This window comes from Crinia signifera, chromosome 3, assembly GCF_055691185.1.
Source record: "Crinia signifera chromosome 3, ASM5569118v1, whole genome shotgun sequence".
NCBI lineage: Eukaryota > Metazoa > Chordata > Amphibia > Anura > Myobatrachidae > Crinia > Crinia signifera.
The window spans coordinates 114,494,614-114,511,875 of record NC_139219.1 but is presented as its reverse complement, the minus strand read 5'-3'; the positions used below and the strand labels follow the sequence as shown (position 1 = coordinate 114,511,875).

At 44.5% G+C, this 17,262-nt stretch overlaps 1 protein-coding gene across 1 annotated transcript in view; it reads left to right on the top strand.

Moving 5' to 3' along the window:
- Positions 1–15,497, top strand: part of LYST (lysosomal trafficking regulator) — a 574,932-nt gene extending 559,435 nt beyond the window's left edge. The window contains exon 52 of the mRNA XM_083176391.1: positions 11,571–15,497. Within this exon, the coding sequence (XP_083032517.1) occupies positions 11,571–11,709 (139 nt within the window). The 3' untranslated portion in view covers positions 11,710–15,497. The remainder of the gene's footprint in view (positions 1–11,570) is intronic.
- The last annotated feature ends 1,765 nt before the right edge of the window (positions 15,498–17,262 follow it).

The window sequence follows — 17,262 nt, the reverse complement described above, 5'->3', positions numbered from 1 at the left end:
GAAGAAAATTGTAGCAGCGCTTAAATATATACTTAAAGATATAGCTATTGGGGGCGTGGCTTGGATGGGAAGCTGAGCAGACGTGTTGCAGAGAAGCTCCCGGCTCACCTCTAAGTTTTGGGGTAAAATAACTCTACTTGGGGTCCTGGGGGCTTGGACACCGTGCCCTCCAGCTCCTTCTCCCCTTCCTGAAGCCACCGGTGCCAGCCTCTGAGCAGGGCGCTCACTTCCTTGTGCGCCGCGGGTTGAGGCCCGCTATTGCTGTGGAGTCGGGACCTTGAGTTTCGCCCTGGGCCGCCTGACCAGCTCCGGCCCCCTGGCGTCAGCGCACAAGCCCCCCTGCCTAGCCGGCGGCCATCCGCCTCACTTGAGAGGCAGGAGGACTCTCTCCCACAAAGGAATCTACTGCGGGAGCATTGTGTTGAGGTTCCTATTGGTACGATAATTGGCTGTGGTGCTCCGGGGTCGCTGCACGAGGTGGGATTCAGGAAACTGATACCTGTTCCTTTGGATACGGGCTACTCCAGTTGTAGAGTTGACATTGTCGTTTTTTATCCTGCTTCTTTTTCTGCTTTGTCAATGGTCCTGTATATTAGTGACTAATATGTTATAGTCTGTTATAGCCTGACTAAGGCCTGATACTAACATTGTGCACTAGGCGACTGCGGGGTGGATGGCCACTACCCCCCCCCCCCCCCCCCCCCAGAAGGCTGGGTGAGGCGCTTTTACTATGGTGCCTTACTACGACTCTTTTTAGAGTCGCTGTCTTTCTGCTTTTCCTTCCCTTATTTTCCCTTACTGTGTCTTGTTTGCCTCACCCATTCTACCCCCTGGCCTCAGTATGTGTATGTGATTCCAATATGGAGCCCTATTTCAACATAATAGCATCACCCTTATCCTTAGATTATGGTTAATTTTCTCTCGTTGAATGTGAAGGGGTTATATTCCCCCCAGAAATGTAATGTCGCTTTAGCCTCTTTCCATAATTTAAAAGCACACGCAGTGGCAGTCCAAGAAACACATTTTATGAAGCCGGCCCCTCCCAAATTTTTTGATAACAGATACCCCCAGTGCTACACGGCCAACGACCCTCTTAAATAAGCAGGGGTGGCTATATTGATCTCTGCTAACTGTGCTTTTACTGTTACCTCTCAGCACTCTGACCCGGAAGGAAGATTTATTATCTTAGTGGGCATGCTGGATAGTGTTGAGGTCACCCTGGTTTCATGTTATGCTCCCAATACAAGACAGGTGTCATTTTGTAGGAAACTTTGCGCATTAGTGCAGAGACACGCTAAGGGAGCTCTCCTGATCCTGGGAGACTTCAATATGGTTTTAGATCCCGCGGTTGACAAATCTCGACCTTGTACACGCAGAGGCCCTCATATAACTGATCACTCCCATAGCTTTAGATAGATTATTAGTGAATACGACCTACATGATGCATGGTAAGTTAAACACCCAGGGGTCCGGGACTACACATTTTTTCCCATCCTCATCAGTCGTACTCCAGGATAGACTTGGCGTTAATTGACAAATGGACACTAGCTTCTCTACATAAAATTGTCATTTTACCCATTACATGGTCGGATCACTCCCCCTTACTGCTTTCATGGGATCAGGGTTCATTTAGGGTGCCCCCGGGTCCTTGGAAATTGGGCGATCTGGCCTTGTCTCACCTCAAATCCCGTAAATTTAATCATGATTCCCTCTCTTTATATATCTCCACCAACCAACCTGGAGATACCAATGTATTTAACCACTGGTGCTCCATTAAGGCAGTGGTGTGTGGCTCAGCAATGCAGGCTGCTACCAGGTTAAAAAAGGCTTGTGACAGGGATCTTTTATTGGCCGAAGATGAGTTGGCTAGATTGGAATCTGCCCACAAGGCAAACCCCCTAGACCAGTGTTTTTCAACCACTGTCCCGTGGCACACTAGTGTGCCTTGAGCTGTTCTCAAGTGTGCCCCCAGATCTAGAGATGCCCAGACCAGTTTACAGCCACCACCAGTTCAACTGTTATTTACTGGTCTCTTCTTTTCATGTAAAGCCAATGTATTTTATTTGTGTTACCTGTGGGGACCAGTGTGATTGTTTGTTTGTTTTTTAAATGGTTGCCAATAGGTGTGTGTTTTTTCCTGTGGGGGCCAGTGTGTTTTGCCCTGTGGGGATCTCATGGTGTGCCTTGGCAATTTTAAAATCTTATTTAGTGTGCCGTAAGGTGAAAAGGTTGAAAATCACCGCCCTAGACAGAGCTTTGTTTAAGCTACTCGATAAAACTAAGGTTAAAATGTTCTCCCTTCAGGAGGTGCAAAGGAATATAGCTAAATTGAATTAGCGTTTTTATACCTTTGGAAATAAAGCGAGCCGCCTTTTGGCTAGAAAACTGAGGGGCCATAGGGCTAGGGCAAGGGTTAGTCTTCTATATAATTCCCATGGTGCTAGAGTAGTTGACCCTTTTCGCATTGCAGACACCTTCGCGGAATACTAGTCACAGCTGTATAATCTAAATTCTGACGCGCTTACCCCTCAACCCACGACAGCAGATATTGATGCCTTTTTGAACAGTATTAACCTTCCGAGGCTGGACTCTGAGACCTGTCTGTCCTTATGTTCCCCCTGGTCCATCTCCGAAGTTGAGGCTGCCATTGACGCCTTGCCATGTGATAAAGCCCCCCTGGCCCTGACGGCTACCCTTCAAATTTTTATAAATGCTTCAAGTCAGAACTAGCTCCTTTATTGCTGAGTGTTTTTAATGAAGCCTCTAAAGGCTTTCCGAAGGAAATGCTTGAAGCTCGAATTGTGGCGATTCCCAAACCTGGTAAACCCTCTACATCGGTCCAGAATTTCCATCCTATTGCCTTACTGAACACCAATCTTAAATTGTACGCAAAGCTGGTAGCGAACCGCTTGGCACCCTTACTCCCCTCCCTTGTTGCGTCGGACCAGGTGGGGTTCGTTCCGGGCAGACAGGCCCCGGATAACACACGAAGGGTATTCAATATTCTGGAGTACTGTGATTTGAGTCAGGACCCCCTATTGCTGCTTTCTATGGAGGACTTGTACCTACTTAGACATATTCTGATTTTAACTAAGGCAGCCATAGGTCAGTATTGGAAATCTCCGGTAATCCCTTCAATCTCCCATATTGCAAACAATGTCCATAAACATTTTTTGTTTGAGACGGCCAACGTTAAATACTCATCCTCGGCTTCGTCAATTCTTATCAAATGGCGCAAGTGGAGCGAATACAGAGAAGTGCGGGGCCTATCAATATTTTACAATGAATCCCCAGACCTAATGACTCTTTCTTTACCTCCACATTCCTCGGCTGAATAGTCCAATTTGCAGAGTATGTACCCCTTTGGGGTCTTTGAAGTGTTTGTTGTACCACGTCACATGCTTGGGCCCCTCCATATTTCCCTATCCTCTCCCTTCCCTCTTTCGTACGCTTTCCTCTTCTTTTCTTCCCCCTTTTCTTCTATAATAAATACTGGTCTTGCTTATTTGATTGAACTACAGCCATATTCCTTACAGAGTATATTCGGTTGTTGAATGTTTGCCTTTTAACTGCCCTTGTCTGTGTATTACCATTTATTGCAAAAATTTATCTTTTCATATTTTGTTCGTTTGCAAGACTTAATAAAAATGTATTATTGAAAAAAAAAGATATAGCTACTAAGTTATTTGGATTGATTGTACAATCTTGAATTTTTAATAAGAAAAATAAAAATACAAATACGTGACTAAAAAATGTAACCACATTTTCCTTAAAAATATGTTCACAGGGTACTTATGTATTAGCAGGGTGCCCATTACGTAGTTTGCGTAGTGGTGTATTGAGAATACCAATGCACCACTATGCTGGCTACGTAAACTACAGTATGTAACTTACGCACATTATGTAAGTTACGTAACTGGAGCTGTGCTAATACATAAAGGATCATATCCCCACTATCCACGTCATACCCCCAGTGTCCACGTGGGCGTGGAGGTAATTTTAGAAAGTGTGGCGAGTGCAGCGAGGTGGCAAGCACAGCGAGCCCCGCAAGGGGACGCGGATACGCGTAGTGACACTCGGCCGCCATGACACTCTATTAGCGTAGTGCCGCTGGGGGAGCTGGAAAGCCATGTGATGCTCCCCAGTGGTGACTACGCTGAATGGCGGCCATTGCTGCACCGCCGCCTGGATCTAACCCGGCTGCCGCACAATCCCCGCCGCCTGTCACATATTAGCCAGCCGCCCGGCAATGGCTACACTGACAACAATGGATGTGGTAAGAATTGGTCGCATGACACACGCTAATCTGTCCACTTTTTTTTAAAAAACAAATACAGTATGCTCGTAAAAAGGAGGCAGAATCTGATATAAATCAACATTTAACAATTAACATTTAATTGGAGAATTACTGTCATGTCGGCCGGAGACATGGTAAACATCCACTGATCTAATTGGTTGTCTAGTTATTACTATTATACAGATCTCCCATTGGAGATCATGTGGTCGGAAGTGTGGCGCCTCACCACCGTATTCATTGGCGGGACTGTCATTTAAACCCCGAAATGCGTTATCACTCCAACTGGCCAAATGACCAGAAGCATAGCCCTTTACGCCCATTGCTGGGAGTTATCCACTCAGGGCTGGAGTGTCAGTGAGACCGTCCCGTGGCCGGGAGTGGGGCAACAGCACCCAATGTGGCTGCTCAATTGGACGCGTCACACCCTATCAGAAAAACGGAAATGGTCACATGATCGGGTTTTCAGCTGAAATTGTATTTGTTATGTAAATAACCGTACAGAAAAAAAGGAAGAAAAGAGAATTTTCTTTATACACCCTGTCTTTATCATTTCCCATCTTAAATGGGTAAATTGCCATATATATTATTTCTAAATTATATATATATATATATATATATATATATGAAACGTGAAATTTAAAGTGTATATATATAGTAACATAATAATCATTACATTATGTGGCTGAAAGAGCTGACACGCTGCTCTGAGTTGAGCACCATGTCAGCTCTTCCAGCCACATCCAGTCCAGTGCAGAGATGACAGCCCGCTCACCTCTTCTGCTGAGAGCGGCTGTCAGCTGCTACAGCCGCATACTGACCCATCCCCTTGCTCTTAGCAGCGGAATGGACTTATTTTATTTATTTATTACGTTTCTTATACAGTGCACACATTCTGCAGTACTATACAGAGAATATCAGTCCATGCCCTAGTGGAGCTTACAATCTATATTCCCTACTACACGTACACGCACACAGACATTCTAGGGTTCATTTTGTTGGGAGCCAATTAACTACCAGTATATTTTTTGGATTGTGGGAGGAAATTGGAGTACCCGGAGGAAACTTAAGCAAGCACGGGGAGAATATACAAACTCCGCACAGTTAGGGCCATGGTGGGAATCGAACCCATGACCTCAGTGCTGTGAGGCCCTAATGCTAACCATTACACCACCCGTACTGCCCTACTTACGTGGCGGGGGGGGGGGCGAAGGGTGCACAGTGACTAAGGGAAACCTGCTTAAAAGGCATGGCGCTCAGCTTTAGGGTGCGAAGTGACCTGTAAAATCTGCAGTGACTGGCTGCCAGGCGGCCACTGCCCAATGATTGGGGCCCAGCGGCCACTGCAGTTATTGGCTCACGGTGACTCACAGTTGAAGCACAGCGTGGTCTCGGGGACCCCTTCAGTTTGCGAAACTGAGTCCCCGGTAACCATTTTAGAGTCAAATAAGCGCTATAGCGCGTATTTGCTAATCTTGCTTCTATTTAAAACTGTTGGGGGACAGATAGGTTACATGACCAATGTAGTTATGATATTATAAATATGATAATGCGATACAATTGGTAATTTACCCATGTAAGATGGGAAAGGATAGAGACAGGATGTACAAACAATGTCTCTTTTTTTCCCTTTTTTCTGTATGGTTGTTTACATTTCAGCTGAGAACCTGATCATGTGATCAGACTGATGACCATGTGACCATTTTCATGTTCTGATTGGAAGAGAGGGGTGTAACGAGTCTGATCGTGCAGCTACACCGGTTGCTGATGCTCCACTTTCAGCCACATGACGGGACAGTCTCACTGGTGCTCCAGCCCTGAGTGGATGACTGCCAGATGTGTAGCTGGATGGAGTGATGCCGCATTTCTGGGTTTACATGATGGTCCTACCAATAAATTCCGTGGTGGGGCACCGCACTTCCGATCGGTGGATTTTTATCATGTCTCCGGTCCACATAACAGTAATCCTCCAATGAAATTACAGGTGTTTACTGCTAGTAATTGAATTATATACAAATTTTATTTATATACTGTATGTTGATTTATATCAGATTCTGACTCCTTTTCTATGAGCATATTTGCTTCTTTTTTTTTTGTAAATTGGACAGATTAGTGACTAATTCTTACCACATACATTCAGTATAAGAACCCATACAGGCACAGCATATGTGCAAAGGCATAGGGAGGGCAGAGCCGGTGGGCGCCGAGAGATCAAATTGTGCGGGAGCCGTGCAGCCTGCTCCCTCCCCCACCTGTTCCCTGCGCTGCCCGCTCCACTCAGTAAAGCCACAGTCCGACACCCCCCCCCCCCTCCTAGGAGTGCAGCGGCCCCTGCCCCGTATAGTGCCCCTACCCCGCCCGGACCGTCACCCAAGTGACACTGTCACTGACAGTGAGTGACAGGCTGGACCGACCGGACTCCTGGGTAGCCGCGCAGTGTGAGTACTAGTACTTTACTACGATGATGGTTAAAGATGAGCCAGAGTCAACCTGCCCTCCTTCCCCCCCTGCTCCCCCATCCTGACCCATCCAGCTGTCCGTGTCCGCTCCCGCCTGCTCCGAGTCAGTACGGAGTACAATTCCCAATGGCCGCCCGCTCCCTCCTCTGCTCCACACAGAGCACACTACTGTACTTGCAGTCCTCTCTCCCCCTGCTCCCCATCCCATCCAGCTGTCAGTATTTGCCTGCTTCGTACGGAGCGCAATACAAGCTGCCCGTCGCCCGCTCCCTCCCTGCTCCCCGCTCCATACTTACCACAGTACAGGCCGCCCGCTCCATTCCCCTGCTACGCCGCAGCAGCACCAGCAGTACACTGCCCACCAATGTATTTACCCATAAGCCAGTAATATATACATTGCTGGCACCACTGGTCACCAATACACACTGATTTATTTAGCAGTAATATATACATTGCTGGCACAGGCCAGCAATGTATGTTACTGGCACCACTGGTCACCAATTTATATGGCAGTAATATATACATTGCTGGCACAGGCCAGCAATGTATATGTTACTGGCATCACTGTCCATCAATGCACATTTTTTTATATGCCAGTAACGGGCGTAGGGAGGGTAGCAGGGTGCCGCACCCCACACCCACTGCCCACCGGTCTGCCCTCTGAATGCCATCCACCGCTGAGGCGAAGAGTCTCCGACAATTACAGAGACCCTGTGCCCTGGCCGCTGCCACAGTGAAGACACACTAGAGTACTCCTGCACCTCCAGCGTCTGTCTCCTTTGCGGTGGCGACCATCTTTGGAGGGGCGCAGGGTCTCTGTGATGCTGTCAGAGACTCTGCTCCTCCGTGGCACTGACGGGTGGGCAATAAAAATATTTAAATCCCCTTAGGCAATGAGCATGTTACCCCCCCTGGCTACGAGCATGGAACACCTGGCAATGAGCACGTAGGTAAGCGGCACTTCAGGGGAGTTTATGTGTTTAAGCAGCAGTAGTGTGAGCATTGTGTGCAGAGGGAGTGGCACTACAGGGGGTCATTATGTGTAAGCGGCAGTAAAATGCCATGGGGGGGGGGGGGTTCAAAATGTATAATTACGCAATTGTAAGTATAGGGTTACCCAGAAGCATTACGGTGTGTGGCATAATGTGTAATGGACATTATGGTGTGGCATAAAAGTGAATTGATCATTATGGTGTGTGGCATGTGCAATGGGCATTATACTGTAGACCAGGCATGTCCAACCTGCGGCTCTCCAGATGTTGTGAAACTACACATCCCAGCATGCCTTGCCATACTATTGCTATTAGGGAATGCTAAAACTATTTCAAGGCATGCTGGGATGTGCCCTGGAGGGCCGCAGGTTGGACATGCCTGCTGTAGATTGTGTGGTATATTCTGTAATGGGCATTACGGTTTGCGTGGCATAATGTGTAAGGAGCATTACTATAAGAGGGAAAAATTACTAGGGGGGCGGGGGGGGTGCGGAAACATACGGTTACTCCGGGCACCATGTCACCTAGCTACTCCTCTACATATGTGTCAGACCTGTTGTCCACATTTTGGAAGATGGACTTATCCGAAACAGCCCCAGACGACTTCACCTACGAAGTGCCCATTACCCTGCCCAGTGCCATTTGCTCAGCCTTTCCCTCCACTGTGAACTAGACTTCAAACAAATTTGCACACCAGCTTGCCATTTACCCTACCATTTGGCACCTACTGTATTTATTAATTTATTTGAGGAAGGGACAGTCCATTTCCATAAACTTAGAATACTTGATATCACTATTGCTTTTACACTATGAACATATTCTTAAGGAAAATGTGGTTTCATTTTTTAGTCACGTATTTGTTTTTTTTATTTTTCCTATAAAAATTCAAGATTGTGAAATCAGTCCAATTAATTTTTAAGTAGCTATATCTTTAAGTATATACTGTATTTAAACGCTGCTACCATTTTCTTTTTAAGTACAATGTTACTTAGGTAATGTCTACTTTGATTTAATATTAAAACTTTTGAAGTTCCGTGCTGAACACGATTATTAAAAGATTGTAAAAAGACGTACGTTCCTCATGTTCAACCTTTTTATAGGACCCTTAGAGTGTATGGTCTAGATGTGATATCCCCATTTGACTTATTTTCTTTGGATCAACGTTGGGCTAAGTCAGGGGTAGCCAATTCCAGTCCTCGAGAGCTACCAACAGTGCACGTTTTCCAGCTCACCTTGCAGGTGCACACTTTACTCACTGACACATTTTAAAAGATCCACAGGTGGAGCTAATTACTTCACTTGCGATAATTTGAGGAGACCTTGAAAATGTGAACTGTTGGTAGCTCTCGAGGACTGGAGTTGGCTACCCCTGGGCTAAGTAATGACACATGCCATAAAGCCTTAGCTCAATGCTCCTCATCTGTTCCCTCATGCTCCCCTGCTGCTGCTTTCTGGAACTGCCCCTCCTGGTGCTGGCAGATGACTTCCTACCCATGTTGCACTTGCAATAATTATAATAGCAATAAAGCAGGGGCGGATTGTAAATTAAAACCAGCCCGGGAAATATTTTGAAGCAGCCCCAATGGGGGGGCGGAGCGTTGTTGCGCGCCGGAGGCTTACCGCGGCCATCTTTGATTGGGGCATAGTGCTCCCTGCTGCTGCGGCACCCCTAACCGCAGAGATTGCGGCCCGGGAGGGGGTGTGAGCAGCCGTTTCTGGACATTAATGTGCCGGCCCACCGGGAAATGGCCCGGTTTCCCGGTGGGCCAATCCACCCCTGCTGTACAGTGACGTCACTGCTGGGGGACGCACCAGGCCAGCGCACAACGCCGGAGCGTCTCACTCACTCCATTTCACGTTATTGCACAGGTAAAGGTATGTCACTTTTTTATGCATTTATAAAAAAGCTTGATAACAGTTAATAAGACTGAAACGCTGCCAAGCAACCTTATCGTTCCTGTTCCTAAGTGCGGGCACCGGACGCAGTTATTCCATATAATCATTTGGAGTGCCGGACCTGCTACATGTGTGTGTGTGTGTGTGTGTATGTATATATATATATATATATATATATATATATATATATATATATATATATATATATATATATATATATAGACGTTTTTTGTAGTAACGCGGCACTCCAGACAAATTTCCACGTGCAATAAAAGTTTATTGAAGCATCTCAGCAACGTTTCAATACGACAGTATTATCATCAGACTGTCGTATTGAAACGTTGCTGAGATGCTTCAATAAACTTTTATTGCACGTGGAAATTTGTCTGGAGTGCCGCGTTACTACAAAAAACGTCTACATACCCCCCTTGACGAGGGCACCCGACGAGCAACGGATATTCGGTGGTCGTGCCCGGCCCTTCCAAGTCTATATATATATATATATATATATATATATATAATATGTAGCAGGTCCGGCACGCCAAATGATTATGTGGAATAACTGCGTCTGGTGCCCTCACTGCGTCCGGTGCCCGCACTTAGGAATAGGAACTATAAGGTTGCTTGGCAGCGTTTCAGTCTTATGAACTGTTATCAAGCTTTTTTATAAATGCATAAAAAAGTGACATACCTTTACCTGTGCAATATATAGATATATATATATATATATATATATTAATTTTGCCAGTGTGCCCTTAGTGCCTACTACCTAGTTTACCCTGGGTGCTGCCTGCTGTTGAGTGCTCCTCTGCGTGCTGGCTGCTGCTGTGCTGCTGGGTGGGTACTGGGTAGTGCTGCTCTCCTGCTCAACTCCGGGCTCCAGCCCAACAGTAGTCCTGTGAGCATGAAGCCTCTGTCTGGAGTCTGGACCACGGGAGCGGCTGCGTGCGCGCGCATGCGCACCAGCCCTCCCGTGGCCATTTCTACTGTGGCATCACTTGAGGCCGGCCACGGCCATCTTTCTTCAGCGCGCATGCGCACCAGCCCTCCCGCAGCCATTTCTACTGTGGCATCACTTGAGGCCGGCCGCGGTCATCTTTCTTCAGGGCCGGCCCTGTAAAGGAGCGAGGGCGGCTTGTTAGAGCAGCAAGCCTGTCTGGACCACGGGAGCAGCTGCATGCGCGCGCATGCGCACCAGCCCTTTAACTGTGGCAGCAGTCGAGGCCAGCCACAGCCATCTTTGATAATGGGAAAATGCACGTAGATGCCGCGGCCGGCCCTGTAAATGAGGGAGATGGCCTCTTACACTCCAAAATATGCCGGCCCACCAGGAAACAGCCCAGTTTCCCGGTAGGCCAATCCGCCCCTGCAATAAAGAGTATAAAGGTGCCCATACACGTTACAATTATTGTATACAATATTGCATCTCGGTTTTGCGATGAGATGAGATCTAGTACAAAAAGGGCAGCACATACTTTTTGTACTAGATCTCATCTCATCGCAAAACCGAGATGCGATGATATGCAATGTTGTATACAATAATTGTAACATGTATGGGCACCTTAAGATTGTTAGTGCTAGTACAGTTTTAAAATCCAGTTTGCATGGACCTGTACTGTCGACATTCGTCACACAGACAGTGTCGACATTCGGGACAAAAAAGTGAAAAACCCATGTCAACCTTTTGACTGTCGGACTTTCCCCATGTCGACTTAATGCTTGTGTTGAATTAATGGCCATGGTCCACCTAGACCCGGCTTTTTGAGGGTATTGACCTAAGGCCTGTGGACCCTAATAATGACAACCTTCCTGTTGTCAACCCAATGAACCCAACCCAGGAAAAAACATTAGTAAATATTATTTTTCATTAAGTACATATTGCTCCAGATAACTTGTATTGTGTTGCTGACAAAATCTTTGTGCTTTCAGCCTAACATTTTCCTGTGATGGCCACCATCTCTACACAGCAAACAGTGAGGGTACAGTGATTGGCTGGTGTCGCAAGGACCAGCAACGCCTGAAATTGCCAATGTTTTATTCCTTTCTCAGCAACTATGCAGCTTGTTAATAAAACAAAGATGTATATTTTGATATATTTTCTGATCGTTTATATGCTTCCATATCTACATATCAATACTTTTAAAGGGGACATTTGCTTAATATATATTTTTGGATAAATGATATAAAATGTGAATTGCAAAATACTCATGAATATTTATTGCTGATGACAATTTGTTGTCCTGAGACTGTTGATAAAAAGCTTTATTCATTAATGGGGTTCACAGTTTTCCACTTTTAAACAACCCACCGTTTACTGTTTATCTGGTAAATAATCAAGACAGGTCTGTCATGAAATCATTTTGTCTTGAAATAACCTTTATAAAATGTCTCATTAGCGTGAAACCAGTAAATTACTTCTATTCTATACTGCAGCTTGTGGAACTGAAAAACGAAAAAAACATCTATTGAAGTGGACTGGACTAATCATTGAAATACAACAGCTCCATATTTGCTGGTCTGGGTTCATACACATATACATATATACACAGATGGGTCCTCATTCTTCTATCCTCAATAAGCCATGCAGCAAATGATACATAGCTAGACTGAGCTGCCAGGTCCTGTGAAACTTTGTTAGGTTTATACGAAACGCACAACTAAATTGTAGCACTTCCTGTACAAATTAAGAGATGGTTAGACCCAGATATACAAGGGTCACATATAAAATGAATAAGCCTTCACATGTGTCCTATATGCAGTGCAACGGAAAGGTATTCCTTGCAACAACAAAAAATGTCCAACACTAGCAGAGTCTAATGCCTGACAGGACCTGGTGTGCCAAGAGGGGCTGTTTGGTGTGACTATGGATGCCAATCCCTGGATCAGTGACATACCGGGATTTAAATCCCTGGATTGGAGTGTCCAATCCTAGCATATTGTGATTGAAATGCACATTTGATCCTTTTCTGTCAAGCAGCACTGAGCAGTAGCAGCTCTTGGCTCAGGCAAACATGCCGTGCAGAGTGATGTTAAAAATTGTGCTCCTCAGCCACGCACAGGCTTGCCCTTATCTTGTCCTATGTCGTGTCAATTCGTCATGTCTGCCTGTCCACCGTGTCTGCCCGCCCACTGAAAGAATGCTTCTAAGGAATTCCCAGCAAGGTGTCAGGAAGCCAATACTGGGAATACCTGGAATTATGGGATTGACAGTTTTTCAAACCCAGAATTGAAAAAATGGCCAGAGATTGGCCTCTCCAGGAGTAACTGCAGCAAAAATGTACAGTATCTATCTGTGTGAGTTTGTACTTGTATGTCCAGCCCCACTCCAACAACTGCAGCATGCACAGGTGCACCTCCTAGTCAGTTGGCTCTTTTATCAAGTCTTGAAATAGAATAACATTGAAGATCATAAATACCATGTGCATCAAAAATTACCACCAGCACAGATGGAGACCCTCTCATCAGTGCGGCTCCCTGCGCGCCGATTGTCATCTGAATTGGACTCGCCACACATCGGAGAGGCTTGCGTGCCCCATTCTCTTGCCATCCACCAGATGCCAGCAGATGGCACATTGGCAGAAACACAGAGCCTGACCATCCGTATATCCGTATATATATGCGGAAGTATAGTGTCCGGGGTAATGTGACCGGAGCTTGCTGAGCAAGCTAGGTCAGTTTGTGTATTAGCGCCTATGACTGGAACGCATGATGACCACATCCAGGAAACGAGGTACCCGGAAGATGCGTCCGGGCCTTGTGGAGGGAGTTATGGTGGAGATGGGGTAAAGTATATCGCAGTGGCGATTTTACCATGTAATATTTATGCCCATAATTGTTTGCATAATTGTAGTAAGCCTAAATGGCTGATACTGGTTGGCTGGATTGGCAGTGGGAGGTGCCTGTTTGAGGATAAGAGGTGGCCCTGTGGATAGGGATCTGTCGGTCTGTTTGTTTGGTGTGGTCATGAGTAAGGAGTATTTGGATTATTACAAAGCCCTGGTGAGTGCCATTCTTATCTGCTGTGTGTATATATATATATGTGTGTGTGTCTCTTCCTTCATCATTGCTGCAGTCATGTTAAACAGGTCTTCTATTCGGGCCTAGTCTCAAAGCGTTTAGTATAAAATCCTCAAAAAATCACTGTGAATAAGATGCACTAAGAGTATATTATGCAAAGTGTATATTCTATGTGCAAATTCAGCGTTATCTGCATGCAAAATGCTACGTTAGTGGTTTCCACAGACACTGTAACTTGGCATTTGCACACAGAATATACACATGCTGCATATAATTTTAAACAGCGTAGTTTGTCCGTGAGTCATTTGAGGAAGACATATGTCTCACAATGTCAGAAGTATAATAATTAACTTTTTGGGGGAACAAGACACTCTTTGTTGTCCAAGTGGCTTTCATGCTCTCTGTGTGCCATAACACTTTAGCTATGAATGCCAGACAAAGGATCAAAGGATGCATCTGTGTGTGTGTATAAATATATATATATATATATATATAATGGTTGAACCGGCACTCCTATATGATGTAGTAGCTGCCTGGGTGCCCTTGTAGGAACGATGCAGTAAGATACAGTGAAAAATAACCCCTCTATTTATGGCTGAGTTGTCCTGGAATTTGGCGCCTGGACGCAGGGACAACTCAGCTATAAATAGAAGTATGTGTACCCTTTCTTATTGTGCTTACTCTATGCCTGACGACGTGGGTATGCCCCCCAAAACGTTGCACTACATTTTGAAACCTTTTCTAGTCCTGGAGTGACGTGTAGTGAATACATCTCCACCTGGGGAAATGTTAGCTATGATATTTTGGATAACATAATATTATGGTTTATTTGACAATTTTGTTTACTTAATTTTGTTACTCACATGACAGTAAACCATATGCAACCTTAGCACTTTGAAGTCAAGCCATAAAAAGGCAAGTGATCCACATCCTACTTTATAAATTGTAAATTGCACAGTTATGCATAGTAATGAAAATATATGGACCAATGATTGAATAATGGTGTTTAAGAAAATTTGTTTACAAAACTTATTCCCTCAAGCCAGTTGAGAAAATCAGGATTTACTGAAGCCTTTGGCAGATGCACAGATCTCCCAGGCATAAACAGTAACTGCAGGTGGGCATTAGCCTATGGATAGCACTGCTTGTATATACAGTACCAGCGCTTGCAGCAGCTTGGAAGCATTCACAGCAAAATACACTATAGATGCCTTATAGCTGCCCTACGTGTATGCGGCCTTACTGTGCCACTTTATAGAAACGTTTAAATATGTTGGACACACTGGATTTTTATCTTACAATGTTATGTTAAAATAAAATGTTTGCTTTAATGTGCAGTGCAATCCATGAAGTGTTTTGTTTTGTCTTTAATATGTTAGCTGTTATGCTGCAAACTAATAGCATTTTGTTTTGTGTACCAGTCCTCTCTTTACAGGGGGTTCTGTGCTTAAAGGACTTAGTTTTTGATTTGTACATGCCTTCTCACAGTTTCACTGCATATCTGGCATTGTTGTACTAATCTGTTTTCTGCATTTTCCCACAAGACCTCTTATTTGCTCTAGGACACAACACAACTGTTCTGCTCTATGTAATGGATGTTGTTTTTATTAATTTCTCTGAAAATTAAAGAGCAAAAAGAAAATTTGTTGTCCTGGCTTTACCGAAAAACACGGAGTGGGCCAGATAGATAAAATGAGGTGTTCAGTTTATTTATGCCTGCAGCATTCACTAAAGTCCCCTTTATAAAGTTTTGTTCAGTATGCTTTCATTAATTGCTATGCTACTGTATGTTTCTAAAATGTTCTACCAATAAACTACATTTAACGGTTATCTACACAACACATTGGTTATAGTTTTTTTTCTTATTAATTCTGGATGTCTAGATTTAACTGAAATAACTGGGATACATACAGATGACCAGCAGTGGTGATGTTGGTATTCAGGATCCTGACAGGGGTCAAGTAAGTATATCTACCCTGTAAATACAAAGCTTGTAAGTCTCTAGCGCACCAGTGAATTTCAGCCCAGACTGACACAGATTGAACCCTCACCACATGGGTTCATAGAATACAGAATACAAACAAATATGTTATTGTGCAGCCCTGGCAAAAAACACAATACACTTACACAATAGTTCTGAAATCAATGGTATTCAAAACCAAGTAGCCCTAAAACTTGGAAAAAGAGAAACAGACCATTGTTCAAATATTGCAGTTCACAGTAACCGATTTATTGGTGTTTATTTACACTCACATGGAGCTGTATTTTTGATAGCATGTATAGGGTCTTTTACAGTCAAACCGCAGTCCAAAAGGATCCTAGAAGAGCTTTAAAAAACAGAATCTAGTGCAATATTGTAGGTAAAAGTACAATTTATTGGACAAACTCACAATTGAAGATGAATAAAATCGCATGTAACCCACACATGGGTAAAAAGACTCTCAGAGGGACCATCAATGGCGGCAGGAGAAACATCAAATCCCCGTCCTGTCCTGTCCTGTGGAGACCTTCATCAGAAGCATAATCACTGCTACTGAGCGGGCCTCTTTTAAACCCCAGCAAATGAAACATAATTGCTAACAGCCGCGGGTCCCGGTGCTTCGTAACCCGGGAGTGCGGCAGATACGTATCCGGAAGTTGTGCTCCACTCTCCAGTGGTCCCGGGCGAAGTTTCTCAATGATTTTCAGTTCCATGTATTTCACAGTCCTATATGTCTATGGAACGCAAGTCCGTTTCCGGCATAAGGTGGAACGCACATCCATTTTGGATGAATGTCCATTGTATAGAGTCCATATAGAATGATAAATTAAAATACAATATACTAGGCACTAGAAACAATTAAATATATACATATAAAGCACTTAAAAGGGATACAAGTGTAACTAAAGGAGAAAGTTGATAGTACACAGATCGGAATTTACAGGAACCATTTAAGTTCAAATTCGCCATTAAGGCCATTGGGTACTAAAGTTTTTAATCTCTGCTTTAGCCAAGCGGATGTCTATATTATGTAATAAGTCTTGTAATAAATCATATATATATATATATATATATGTGCTGTTTGGTCCGGCACTCAATGCATACATAAATAGCTGGTCCGGTGCCTTCCGTGTAGTAATACCAGTGTTAGCATACCACAGATATATAGCGATCCAGGCGGCACTCGTTTAATAACAGTCTGTCTATGCCTGTTATTAACCGAGTGCCGCCGGGATCGCTATATATATATATATATATATATATATATATATATATATATATATATATATATAGTGGTTGTGGAGCAGCACTTCCAAACACAAAGTTCAACTTGCTCCGGTGCCAAGCTATAGGATACCGCAGTATCCAAACACACATGGAAGATAAGCAGCACCCGGAGACTAATCAATCAGACAAAACAGACGATGGCTGGATCGAACGTTTTCGAAGTTTATTCACTTCTTCATCAGGATGCAAAACACAAATGAATACACATACCTATATCAGGAACACCACACCACGTGAAGTCATCCCGACGGCTCCGGTCCTGAATGACGCGCCCACTGATGACGCCATCATCCCGTTCCCGTTGCCCGGACAACAATCTAGACAAAAAACATAACA